This window comes from Petaurus breviceps, unplaced genomic scaffold (genome assembly GCF_028583685.1).
Source record: "Petaurus breviceps papuanus isolate PSGF00001 unplaced genomic scaffold, PetGlider_PUasm1.0 101, whole genome shotgun sequence".
Taxonomy (NCBI): domain Eukaryota; kingdom Metazoa; phylum Chordata; class Mammalia; order Diprotodontia; family Petauridae; genus Petaurus; species Petaurus breviceps.
In genome coordinates, this window is record NW_027185575.1 from 3934985 (window position 1) to 3949283 (window position 14299).

General features: G+C 39.6%; 1 protein-coding gene across 1 annotated transcript in view; it reads left to right on the forward strand.

Moving 5' to 3' along the window:
- The window catches only part of LOC138157907 (transmembrane protein 132C-like), a 612402-nt gene that overhangs the window by 573520 nt on the left and 24583 nt on the right, over window positions 1-14299 (forward strand). The window contains exon 6 of the mRNA XM_069083711.1: window positions 13380-13585. Coding sequence (XP_068939812.1) covers window positions 13380-13585 — 206 coding nt within the window. The remainder of the gene's footprint in view (window positions 1-13379; window positions 13586-14299) is intronic.

The following is a 14299-nucleotide window of genomic DNA, read 5'->3' on the forward strand; positions in this document are numbered from 1 at the left end:
ACAGAGTAATATGAGATGGAATGGAATTGTATGAAATAGAATAGAACCAGATTAAATTGTTTTAGATGGGATGGAATGGAACAGAGAGAATAGAATTGGATAGGATAGAATAAAACAGAACAGAATGGGATGGGATGGGATGGGATGGAATGAGATGGGATGGGATGAGATGGAGTAGGGTGGAATGGTGTGGAATTCCACAAGGAAGATGGCACATCTTGGGATCTCTGAGCAGTTTTATAATTTAGGATTTTACTCCCAGAGGAGGCTTTTAAGCTCTTCTGGTATGGAATGTTATTAGATTGTAAGCTCCTTGAAGACAGGGAGTGCTTCATTTTTCTCCTTTTTGTATTTTCACCACCTAGCTCAGTGTCTGGTACATAATAAGAGCTAATATTAATGTATAAGTATTAGGTTAGCAAAGTACATTTTCTGTATTATCTAACTTGAAAGCAAAGCAGCTAGATATTGGCCTCTGATGTGCCTGATGGTCCTACATTTCTCATACAATGATCTTCACTACAACCCTCTAAGGTAGGTGCTATTAATATTCCCATTTTACAGATGTAGAAACTGTGGATGAAAAGAGTCCAAGTGACTTGCCCAGGTTTATCTAAACTAGCATCCACCTTAGGCTTTCTTGACTCCAGCCCCTGTGCTCTATCCCCTACGACTTAACAGTCTCAAGCTTAAAAAGAGCTTGTTGAATTGAATTGAAATCTATAGTCACAGCACAACTCAGTAACTGCCTTATCTCCAAGCCATCTGTTGTATCATCATTCTCCCAGGTGTTTAAACCTTAAAATTTTGACACTTCTTTTTCCTTTTGTGTCCTTCTCCATAAAATCAATGGTTGGAACTTATTGGGACCAATTTCAACTGTTCTTTACTGTGTCCCAAGAACCAGGAAAGAGTTGCTTGAGAGCACCTCAAAGGAGGTGATAGTTTAGAGTTCACAGTCCAATATTGAGAAATCAAAAGGACCAGAATCAAAAGTCTATGCAGTGTGGTGCAGAGGAATGAAATTTAGGAATCAGATAAAAATCTATTTGGGAAGTATTTAAGAAAATAAATAAAAATGCAATACAATATAGATAATGTTAATTTGTGGTTTTCTAAGTCAATATATGACCTGCAGGGATCCATTTCTATTTGAGTTTGATGCCACTGGTGTTGTGGATAGAGGGCTAGTCTTGTGTCAATCAGCCATCAATATGCATTTATTGAGCACCTACTGTGTGCCAGGTACTGTACTAAAGGCTGGGGAAACAAAGAAAAAGATGACCCTTGCTCCCAAAGAACTCCCAGTCTAATAGGGAAGATGACAAGCAAGGTTCTTGTGAGAATCTCATAGTCATAAATACCTGTGCCAATCTAGTCCAAAGTACTCAGTAGCTGTGTGATCCTAGGCAAATCACTTAACCTATGTGGGCCCCAGTGCCTCATCCAAAACCAGATGGCCCCAGCTCTACTCACATGCTCTTACAAAATGTAATTACTCACATCCAAACAGCATTTTAGACATCACATTTCATCCTTATCCCCAACCAAGGCTTTGAGAAGACACTGGTCAACTTTCTTCACTTTCCTGCTTGCCTTTCTTCCTCTGGCCCCACCCTTGAACAGGCATCAAATAGCTTAAAGATAGACAATGGGCAGAGGGAAGAAATTTAGCAAAGAACTTGAATTGAGAGACAGAGTGGAAAGTGAATAGAATTAGGAGTCAGAAAATTCAGATTATAGATTGGGACCTAAAAGGGACCTAGGAGGCCATTGAGTCCCACCCCACCCCCTTACATATTGGGTATAGAATGTGACTTGACTTGCTCAGGGTCACATAGCTAGGATTTGAGCCTAGATCAGTGCTCTATCCACTATCAACACTGCCTTTCTCTTGGATTTTAGTCCTAGCTCTGGTGTTCCATAGCTTTATTTTTGTAGGCAATCGGGGTTAAGTGACTTGCTCAGGGTCACACAGTTAGTAAGTGTATGAGACCATATTTGAATTCAGATACTTTTGAATCCAGGACACAGTGCTCTATCTACTAAGCCACCTACCACCCCGACTTCGTAGCCTTTTGACTTTGATCAAGTCACCTACCCTCTTTTCTGCAAAATAATACACATCTGCCATATCTACTAAATGTCTTGGAAAACTGTTCCCTTAAACATCACTAAAGATATCCCAACCCATGAGCCAACATAGCTTTTTTTCACTTCTTTAACTCCTCTGAGGCATTTGGCACTCGACCTCCCACTTCCCATGAATAAGCTCTCTTCCTTTTGCTCAGAAATATCATACTTTCCCCGAATTCCTTCTGTCTCTGACCATTCCTCCTCTGTCTCCTTTAATGGCTGTTATTTTCCCCCAGATCCTTACAGTAGGTATTTCCAAAGGTTCTTTGCCCTGCCCTATTTTCTTAAAAGATTGAATTAAGTAGTGTACAATAAGAGCATAATATATGTCAAGCACTGTGTGCTCAACACTGGAGATGCCAATACAAATGTTAAGTTTCCTATATTCCTGATACCCTAGTATGTTATTTTGTGTTATAATGATTTGTATTTGGGTCAATTCTATGCCCACCACCCACCCACCCATGAGGGTAGAGACTGTCCTATCTCACCCAGTACCTCGCGCAGTATTCTGAACATAGTAGGCACGTAATAAATGTCAAATTGTGAAGATGACTAAATCACAGGATCAATGTCTCATTGTTTACAATTCAGGAAATTGAGGATCAGAGAAATCTGGTGGGTGGTCCCATTGTCACACAACTAACAAATTTAAGTCAATGTCCAAACTCAGGCCTTCAAAATCAAAGACCATTAGCTTTTCCACTATGTGTGGAGACAAGATGGTATGGGAAGAGCCATGAATCCTCTTGAATGAATCCTTTCCTTCCAAACCAATTATAACGGTAGCATACCAACCTACCTTTTCTCCCCGAAGTGTCCCCATTAACAGGAGCATTAAAACACACAAATGCAAAAACTTCAGGAACCGTAATGATACTAGTCAGTCAATAAGCATTAATAGTTAGCATCCATATAGCTTTATAACATTTTAAAAGCAATTTATTTGTATTTTATTTGATCTTCACAAGAATCCTGAGAGGTCACTGCTGCTGTTCATTCCTTTTAGTCATGTGACTCCATCTGGGGTTTTCTTGGCAAAGATACTGGAGTGGTTTACCATTTCTTCCTCAAGGTCATTTAACAGATAAGGAAACTGAGGCAAACAGGGTTAAGTGACTTGCCCAGTGTAAGTGTTTGAGATGGGATTTGAACTCAGGTCTTTCCAACTCCAGGCCTGGTACTCTATCATAACACCCAGCTACCTCAGTATTTCTTAGTCTTCATTATCTCAACATATGTATGTGTATATATATATATATATATATATATTGTGTTCAGTGTCCATTGAATTGAATTTTGCATCAGAGATTGCTTCATCCCATTGTCCAATCAATCAATACACATATTTATCAGCAATACACATATGTGCCAGGAACTGTGTTGAGCTCTTGGGACACAGGGACAAAAATGAAATAGTCCCTACCCTCAAGGAACTACCACTCTATCATGTTAAATAATACATACATATTTAAGTAAATACAAATATAGATAAGGACCAGACCTGCGATTTGATTGATATAAAAAACTCCCAGGGGGGCAGCTAGGTGGAGCAGTGAAGCCAGTGAAGCTAGCTGTAGCACAGGCCCTGGAGTCGGGAGGACCTGAGTTCAAATCCAGCATCAGACACTTAACACAAAAACTAGCTGTGTGACCTTGGGCAAGTAACTTATCCCCAATTGCCTTCCAAAAAAAAAAAAAACTTCCATTGTGGAACTTCTACCAAATTCAGGTCTGCACCCTCTGTACAATGTCTAATCCAAGAAAGTTGTCTTGAGGGATTGGGAAAGGGGGAGTGAATTAAAGGGGTTAAGTTACTTGTCCAAGGTCACCGAGCCACTGTGTCCAAGCCACTGTGACCTCATACCTTCCTAACTTTGAGGTCAGACCTCTGGGAGGTCTGAAGGAAGAGATTTAGTAGCTTTGTAACCCTGAGCAAGTCACTTAACTGCTCTCGGTTTCCTCCTTTGTAAAGTAGTAATAATAGCACTTATCTCATGGGTTTTTGGACAGATCAAATGATTTAACACTAACAAAAGTACTCTGCAAACCTTCAAGTGCTGTATAAATGCAAGCTATTATTATTATTAATGACAGTAATCCTAGAAGCAGGAGAATGTCTCTGATACTTCCAAAGTAGAGGAGTGACTTAAGACAACAAGCAATAATCTAAAGTTCAAAATTAAAGTGTGCATGTGTGTTTGGGTTTTTTTAAACTGATCTTGGGATGTAGTCGATGACAGAGAAACCACATTATTTCCTCATTCAAACAGTGTTGTTTGAGAGGCAGTATGGAAAAGAAGGGACCTAGAAAACTGGGGCTGGCAGGGTCCTGCCCTTCATCGGGATTTCAGTATGGCCACTCTATTTCCTTCTTAATGGCATCGAAGTGCAATCGGTGACATGTTCTAGACAGCACCAGCCAACCTGAGGACGGTGGCCCCGATCCCATGGCAACTGAGCCTGGACTTGCCAGGCGGGGTCCTTGAGATAGACACAAAGTGGGTTCATTGTACCTTCCCTCATTGTCACTGTTCACTCCTTCCCAATTGGAAAAGCAATTACAGGCTCATGATGCTCTCACCTTCTGTTTCTAACATCCCTCTCTAGCTAACTAACTTCCACTCAATTTGTAATATCTAGTTTCTATCTAAATTGTTGAAGTAACAGAAAGAAAAAAAATTCTGGAGCCCAAAACAACCCACTTCTACCTTTCTTCCCATTGAACCAAGTCGACAGTAATTAATGCTACTTCAAGGAATATGATTTAAGTATCATAGTTAAACTTACTTCTACCCTAATGGATGCCTGGTTTTTTGTTTGTTTTTTCTTTTTTTCCCCATTGAAGCTATCATATTGGTAATAAAGATGAAGGAGAAACATATCTAAAGGTCATTTAGATATCACTAAAAACCTAATGGTTCTTACAAAATGACTTGGGGAGTGGGAGGTAATTGGGTGGCCCTAGAAGTGTGTAGCAGGGGAAGGGGAAGGTGTTGGAATGGGACAAAAGAATTGTAGAATTCCTCAGCTAGAAGTAATAAATCCTGTTATCTTTATGACTAAATGATTTTGTGGTGGTAGAAATCTTTATTTAGTTATGTAGAAAAATGGGTTTTTGGGGGGTTGGGTTTTTTTAGACCTAGAAATATTAGAGATCATGGACCCCAAACTTGCAATCAATTTTATAAATGAGAAAACCAAAAACAAGAGAAATGAAGTACATTGTCCAAGGTCACAAAGCTACTTAGAGGTTTTCCTTCAGTCCAGAGATGACCAATTTACTTCACTCCTCAGTAAGCTTCAATGGCTTCCTATTGCCAAAATAAAATATGAAATAAATATAAATACAAAATAAATATAAAAATCAAAATACAACACAAATGCCTCTTGCTCAGAATCTTTCACTATCAAATTCCCTTTTTGCTATCAATCCGTTGTCTGTCAATCAATATACAAGTATTTATCAAATTACTATGAATCAAGCACTGGATTATGTACTAGGAACACAGAGGCAAAAATGAGACAACCCCTACTCTCAAAGAGGTTGGGGGCACTGTCCTCTATACAAAGCATTTTTGATGACCCCAACTACTGACACCCTTCCTCTCTAAATTTCCTCATTTTAATTAGTACATTTATAATGGATTAATTTTTCATTTGTTCAGTATATACTTATATTTGCACATGTACCCAAAAGAATGCAAGCTTATTAAAAGCAGATTTTTCCTTCCTTCCTTCCTTCCTTCCTTCCTTCCTTCCTTCCTTCCTTCGTTCCTTCCTTCCTTCCTTCCTTCCTTTCTCTCTTTCTTTCTTTCCTTCTTTCTTTCTTTCCTTTCCTTTCTTCCCTCTTTCTTTTTTCTTTTTATCTCCAACACCTAGTGTAGTCCCCAACACATAGTAAGTTCTTAATAAATGTTTGATTGCCTACTTGATTGGCTGATAGCGCCAGACCTGGCACTAGTGAAGCCATCACACAGGGTAGGGAATCTTCTATTCCCTCTCTGCTGAGGAAGGCAGCATGGTATTGTATAAAGGGCACTGAATTTGAAGGAGTAAGAAGGGAATTTGAAACCCAGCTCTGCTATTTATCCTCCCCATCTGACCTTATATAAAAGTAATTTAACCACCCTGAGTTTCAGTTTCCTCCTTAGGAAACTGAGGGGATTGGATTAGATGTCTAAGCTATCCCTAGTTCTAATTGCTATATATGGAGTTTTTAAAGGAAAAGTTGAGATAACTGCTTTAAGTTATCTATTAGCCACAGAAGAGGTTTTGGACACCATTTGCATATCTGGAGTCTACGCCAGTTATGGAGGAAAGCTTAAACAAATGAATGTTGGTGAGCGATAAAATATCATGTGGGATGGAGGGGATAGAGGGTGAGAGGGTGCAAAAATAGGACAGTTTGGCTGAAATTTTTATTTTTATGACACTTTGTGACCCTATTTGGGGTTTTCTTGGCAGAAACACTGGAGTGGTTTGTCATTTCCTTCTCCAGCTCATTTTAGAGACAAGAAAATTGAGGCAAGCAGGCCCAAGTGGCTTGCCCAAGGTTACACAGCCAGGAGGTGTCCGAGGCCATTGTGAAATAAGCCCTAGAAAATCAGTCAGTAAGTCAACAAGCACTTATTAAGATCCTACTATATGCCAGACAGACAGCCACACTGATGATATAAAGAAAGGCAGTCTGCACCTTGATGGAGATTACAATCTTATGGGGGAGACCATGTGTAATCTGCTATATACAAAGAAGATATAGAGAGGATAAATTGAAGGGAACCTCAGAAGGCAGGCACTGAGATGAAGTTGAACTGGGAAAGACCCTACAGAAGGTAAAATTTTATTTTTTTTCTCTTTTTTTTAGTTTTTTTTTCAAATGCTTTATTAACTTCTGATTTGCATCATTCATTTCCACCAGATTTTGAGTTACAAATTTTCTCCCCATTTTTCCCCTATCCACTGCCCCAAAACAGCAGTCCCACAGGATATCCCCTCCTCCAATCTGCTCTCTCCCATATTTTCTCCCATACCCCTTTTGACTTTTCCAGTGGATCTCCATTCCCCAGTGCCTGTGTATCTTATTTCCCAATTACATGTAAAATAGTATTAATAATAGAGTGTATATATATATATATATATATATTTAAACATTTGATTTTAAAACTTTGAATTCCAGATTCATTCCCTTCCTCCCTTGTCACCCACGCTTACTGAGAAGATAAGCAGTTCAGTATAGGTTTTACATGTGTGGCTAATGCAAAACAATAACATAGTAGATATATTGTAAAAGACTGACTCTATTTCCCTCCCTCCTATCCTACCTCCCACTTGTTCTATTCTCTACTTTGATCCCATCCCTTTTCAAAAGTGGGTGCTTCCAATCCCCCCCGCCTGCCTTCCCTTCCATCATCCCCCCTCTCACCCCCTTCCCCCCACTCTCCTGGAGGGTGAGATACCCTACTTAGTGTCTATTTCATTCCCTCCTCAAGCCAAATTCAATGGGAATAAGGTTGACCTTTTGCCTTCCTATTCTTCCCCTCCATTGTAACCATTTTCCCTTGCCTCTTCTATATGAGATAGTTTACCCCCGTTCTGTCTCTCCCCATCTCCTCTCATTATATTCCTCTCTCACCACTTAATTTCACCTTTTAAGTATCATCCCTTCCTGTTAAATTGGTCCTGTGCCCTCTATCTCTGTATACCTGTAAACATATATACACATATTCACATATGTATTCATATGCCCATATACCCTCATATATAGACATATATATTTCTATTCTGTTCAACTACTGAGAAAAGTTTCATAAGTTACAATTATTGTTTTTCCATGTAGGAATGTTAATAGTTCGACTTTGATAAGTTCCTTATGATTTCTTTTCCCTGTTTACCTTCTGCTGCTTCTCTTGCTTCTTGTATCTGAATGTCAAATTTTCTGTTCAACTCTGTTTTTTCAGCAAGAATGCTTAAAAGTCCTCTATTCTACTGAATGACTATATTTTCCCCTGAAACATGATACTCAGTTTTGCTGGATAGGTGACTCTTGGTTTTAATCCCAGCTCCTTTGACCTCTGGAATATCATATTCCAGGCCCTTCGATCCCTCAGTGTAGAAGAACGTGGAATTTTAGCTGGGATTTAAAAGAAGCCAAGGAAGAAAACGAAAATGGGAACCAGATAATGGAAATCCTTAGTGGAGTTTACATATTCTTGTAAAAGGCAATTCCCTGCCTTTGAGTTCAGTCACATGCTTTTGGAAGATTATTTTCCCTGCTGCTTGGATGATGGTTTGGAAATGGGAGGGACTGGGTTTCTCCAGGACAGGTAGTGTTTATACCTTTCTTTGTATACTTAGGGCTTAGCAGGGTGCCTGGCATATCATAATTGCTTTTTAATTAATTAATTGATAGGAAGCAGAGAGATTCATTAGGAGGCAATTACTATAGTGCAGGGGCAAGTGGTGACAAAGGTCTGAATTAGGAAGATGGCTGTGGGAGTGGATAACAGGTGGAAGATAAGTTATGGGAGCCAGTAACAGATTGACTGTGGAGGGTGATGGACACAAAAGTGTCAAAAGGGTGACTCCGCAGGTTCTGAACCAGAATGTCTCACTGGCTGTTCTTGCTCATCCTTCCTTGCCAAAGAAGACCAATGACATCAAAGGGTGATGTCTTGTCTTGCACATGAATTGGATTTAAGTGTGGGAGTGCTTCAACAGAACTTCGTGAGTTAAATTAGACTAAGTATTTGAATGGGGCAGCTAGACAGCACAATGGACAGAGCACCAGTCAAGAAGACCTGAGTTCAAATCTAGCCTCAGACACTTGCTAGCTATTCAACCCTGAGCTAGTTGTTTTTGCTTGTTTTCCTCAGTTTCCTCATCTGTTAAATGAACTGGAGAAGGAAATGACAAACTACTCCAGCTTCTTTGCCAAGAAAATCCCAAATGGGGTCAGGAAGACTCGTATTCAATTGAATAACAACAGCAAATATTTGAATAGCTATGCAAAGTTTTATCTAATTAAGTGTCAAATGAAAGACTAGACAGTGAATAGCCTTCCTTGGACCTCATGCTACACAATGGAGTGATTTTTGTAATTACACTTCTGTTAATGGACTTAGAAATAAATACCACACATTTAGCCGTCCTCTCTATAAATTGCCCTAGCCCGACAGGGCAGCCTGCCTCCAGGGAGGCCAAAGGAAGAAAAGTTAATGTAGTTGTTTTTCTTCCCTTCTCATTTGGTACACAATTGTTACTGTAGCAGGAAAGAAAGTGGGAAAGGGGAATAAAGGAATAAGCATTTCTTTATATAGTGTGGACACTCTGCTAAGTACTTTCCAAGTGTTATTTAATGGAAGACTTTTAGAGAGCCAGCCTCATTCACCCCCTAGGACACCCAGGACAGAGATGTTTATTTCCAAAGGATATTGTAATCTGACTAGGAGGATCTCCTGAATGTTTAAACCAAGAATGTTTAGCTTGGAAAAGAAAAGGATCAGGAAGATATGATGATTGTCCTCAACTATTTAGAAGGTTAGGAAGAAGAATTAGACTGGGAGAGCCAGCAAGGTTTAGCAGATAGGACATATGCTATATGCCCTGGATTGGGACTTGGAAGATCTGGGTTCCGATCCTGCTACAAATAAGTACTTACTAGCTTCTCCATCAAGTCCCTTAGATTCTCTGTGCCTCAATTTCCTCACCTGTAAAACTGTGGTATTAGACTTGATGGCATTTAAAGGTCCCTTCCAGTTCTAAATCTATGATTTTATGACTTGTTCTTTTTGATTCCAAAGGAACAATGGGACAAATCTAGGAGGAAAAAAAAAACCTTTCCTGATAACGAAAACAATCCCAAAGTGGAACAAAGTTCATAGGAGTTTGTAGGAGTACAGATCTAGAGAGCTGGAAAGCACCTAAGAGGCCGTTCTGATATAGTCCTCACATTTTACAGATAAGGAAACTGAGGCTCAAAAAGGCTAAGTGACTTGCCTAAGGTCACACAGGCAATAAGCATCGGAGAAGAGTTTTGAACCCAAACTCCTCTGATTCTAGAGCCAGAGTTCTTTCCACTGGACCAAAGCTAGTGAGCTCCTTCTCACTGGAGGTCTTCAGGCAAAGACCTGATGTCTCTGTGTCAGCATAAGGATTCCTGTTCAAGTACAAATTGGACCAGACCACTGATGAGTTTCCCTTTAACCCTGAAATTCTGTGATTCTACAAAAGCTTTCTTGGTTATAGGACAACCAAAGATGAATATTGGGCATGTGCCTTTGGCCTTAACATCCTGTCTGGCCAGACCATGGTTGTTGGGGACAACTGACCAGTGAGTTACCTTGTTGCCTTTCAATGAGCATTGTTCAATTGGCAGACTCAAGTCAGCCACCAGGATCGCAAATGGTAGTGTCCACCAAATCTCGGGCTGCTGAACAAGAACATTCACTGCACAGAATGGGAAAGCTCTTTCTAGGGATGAAATAAAGGGAGTGGGAATGTCTGTAGGGTTTTCTGTTGGAGTCTGTAGACCTGGCAGCTCATTTAGTAATGCAACAGCACCCATTGCAAGCCACTTGCTATATGATTAATGTGCCCCTAGATCTCCCCAGACGTTTATGACACCTTTAGGAATAGCACTGACAATGACTTTATCCCACGCAGCTCCTTCATACTCTCTGCATTGTTCTTAATTATTTATATATTCTGGAGTGGTTGGATTCCTCTCCCCTAGTGCTCAGAAAGGTAATAAATGAGAAAAGTCAATGATCTGTAAATTACAACATTGATTAAAGAAGTGATTACTGATATAACTCTTACACGGCTATTATGCTAATGCTTGCTTAGATTTCAGGACAGTATTTACATGCTAATGACAAATTTACTTGTGGTGTCTAAAATTAGTTTATGTCTTTAATCAAAATGTAAACATTCAAAAAACTGATCGTGTTTATTGGGAAGGAAATTAATCCATTCTTCCCCCGCCCCTTCTTCCCTGCCCCTGGCTCCCTCCATGTCCCCAAGGCAGCTCAAAAAATTTGCCCATGTCTGCCCACACCAGATGTTCTTTCTCAGTGAAAGAGAGAATGGTTGCCCTGGATTCAAGGTGAAAACCCTGTCCACGGCATATACAGCTCATTACAGCTCTGTCTGCCCAGTTCACAAAGGCCAGGAAAGAGCTGATTTGGATAGAAATTGTATAAGAGGTCAGGAGCACATTCAGCTCATCAATCAGTGGCTACCTGAGGAGAATACATTGTTAGTCTGAAGTCTGGAAGGGACCTGAGACCTCAGCTAAATCAGATCCCTCATTTTAGGAAGAGGAGAGGGGAACTAGACCTGTTATGTCATTAGCCTAGCAAACTCCCTGGCCCAATGCAGGCCAGCATTCTTTCTACAACTTATCATCATAAGCTTTCCTAGAACACGATGAGAGGCTAACACTGTGAGAGGGTCACATAGACAGTGAGTTTCAAAAGTGGGACTTCAACCCAGGTCTTCTGGACCGTGAGGAGTGTGCTTTATACAAGAGACCATAAAGATAAAACTGGGGTCCACCATGTTGAATGACTTACTCAACAACACAGAGCTAGTGAGCATCAGGGCCAGAATTCAAACCCAGATCCCTTAACTTGAAAGTCAGTGTCCTTTTTCTTGTATTACTTTGCTTACCCCGAAAAGTAGTCATAGTTTTTTTTTTTAATTGATTTATCAGTACTCAAATAGTTGCAAAACATTAGGTTGTTACATTTGAAGCAAATTGTAGGAAATATGGGAAAGGGGACTATGATTTCATTGGTATAAGGACTACTGGATGAAGAAATTTGTTCCACCTGTGCAGGTCAGCACTTTCTAATAATTTGTAGTCTTAGAGAATTGTCTAGGGCACTGAGATCTTAAGTCACATAGCTGATGCTTAGGAGAGGCAGTGCTTGAACCCCAGATCCTCCTGATTCCAAGGACATTTTCTATCTATCCACTCTACTATGTGACCTCTTTAATTAACTAATGTTTAATATTATATAATATGACATATAGTACATAATCATATAGTACAATGTTGTATATTTTATAACATAAACAATATTAAATAACTATCATGCAATTATATTATATTAATTATCATATACTAATTACCCTAGTATAACTATGTAAGTTATTCATTATAATTGTCCATAAAACATAATTTTGTATTGCTATCATTCTTCATATATTCATATAAATTATTAATTATTAATCATTTATAAGTAGGATTTATTGATTTATTTGCTCATATAATTTATGGTGTTCTATTAATATATTTTATATTATTAATGTAGCTGATTACTGTATTATGATAACAATGTTTTAATATATTATTACTATATATTGTAGATGTTTATAACAAATAATTTACTTTTTTTTTTTGCTTTTTGGAGGGCAATTGGGGTTAAGTGACTTGCCCAAAGTCACATAGCTAGTAAGTGTTAAGTGTCTGAGGTCGGATTTGAACTCATTTTAATGCTCTATTCTGCGCCACCTAGCCGCCCCTATAAGAGATGATTCTTGAGCCTTCAGAGAAGCTAGGCATTTCTTTTTGCCTTTTTTTTGGAGGGCAGTTGGGGTTAAGTGACTTGCCCAAGGTCACACAGCTAGTTTTTGTGTTAAACGTCTGAGGCCGGATTTGAACTCAGGTCTTCCTGACTCCAGGGCTGGTGCTCTATTCACTGCACCATCTAGCCACCCACAATAATTTACATTTTTAAGAAAAGAAAATATACTCTTGGGAAGCAATTCAGGACCTGGGAAGGAGAGAACCTGATGGAATATTTCAGTGTCAAGGGAGAAAGGAACAAGAAATTATTAAGTGATGACTGTGTCAGGCACATATTAAGTACTTTATAAATATTATCTCTTAAAGATTCATAGTGGCTGAAAAAAAAGTGATACTGTCACTGGAGTATACTATAGTCCACTTGGGCAAAAAGCAGAGTTAGATGAAAAGGGAGCAAGATTCAAGCCAGGATCTGCAGTGGCGGAGGGTTCCAATTATCGGGACATCTGCTGGAGATCTCTCTGCCAAGCTTAGCTGTTGCCATTGCCTGACAGCTTGAGAGAGATTTTTGGTTCATATCTTGGATTGGGGTAACTTCCAAAGTTTCTTTCTTGAGAAGCACCTAGCTTGTTCTACCAAGGGAATATGAGAGATAATAGCCTGGTCCCCCTCAATCGTTTCCCTTTTTCCCCTTCCTCTCTTTCCTTAGGTGTCAGACCGATGTGACTATGTTTTTGTCAATGGCAAAGAAATCAAAGGGAAGGTGGATGCCCTGGTGAACTTCACCTACCAGTATCTGAGCGCCCCCCTGCACATCACCGTCTGGGTGCCCCGCCTGCCTCTGCAGATCGACATATCGGACACAGAGCTGAGCCAAGTCAAGGCCTGGAGAGTACCCATCGTTTCTAATAAGAGGTCAGACCATACAGATTTATACATGTTCCTGTCTCCCCTCTGACAGTGTACAATATAGAACACACTCTCACAATGCCTGCCACATAGTAGGTGCTTAATCAATATTTGGCAATAGCATAATGTGACTGGTAGATAGCATAATGAACAGAGCCCTGGGTGCGGAGTCAGAAAGACTTCAGTCCAACTCCAGTCTCAAACACTTATTAGCAGTGTGACCCTGGGCAAGTCACTTAATCCCTGTTTGTCTCAATTTCCTCAACTGTAAAATGTGATAATAATACCATCTACCTCCCAGAATCATTATAGAAGCCAATAAGTTAATATTTGTAACGTACTTGGCACATAGTAGGCCCCTTATAAATGCCAGCTATCAGACCTTCATTCCTACCCCTTCCTTTAAAATGAAAGGGGAGAGCATCACAGGTCTAGCACTGTACGTATTCAGGGTAAATGATTCTCCAGGATGGTTCCAGTTTCAAATGAAGAAGGTATGAAAAGGGCTTACTAAAATTTAATAAAATAATAAACGTTTTGGTACAGACTTAGGATTTCATTAGAGGATGGAAACTTCCCAGTGTTTAGCACACTGTATGGGCTTAATAAACATTTGATGACTAACTGACTAATGTAGATGAGTCACTTAATGATAGCATTCAGATGGCACTTCGAGGTTTACAAAGAGCTTTCAGATATAACCTCATTTGATCCTCATGA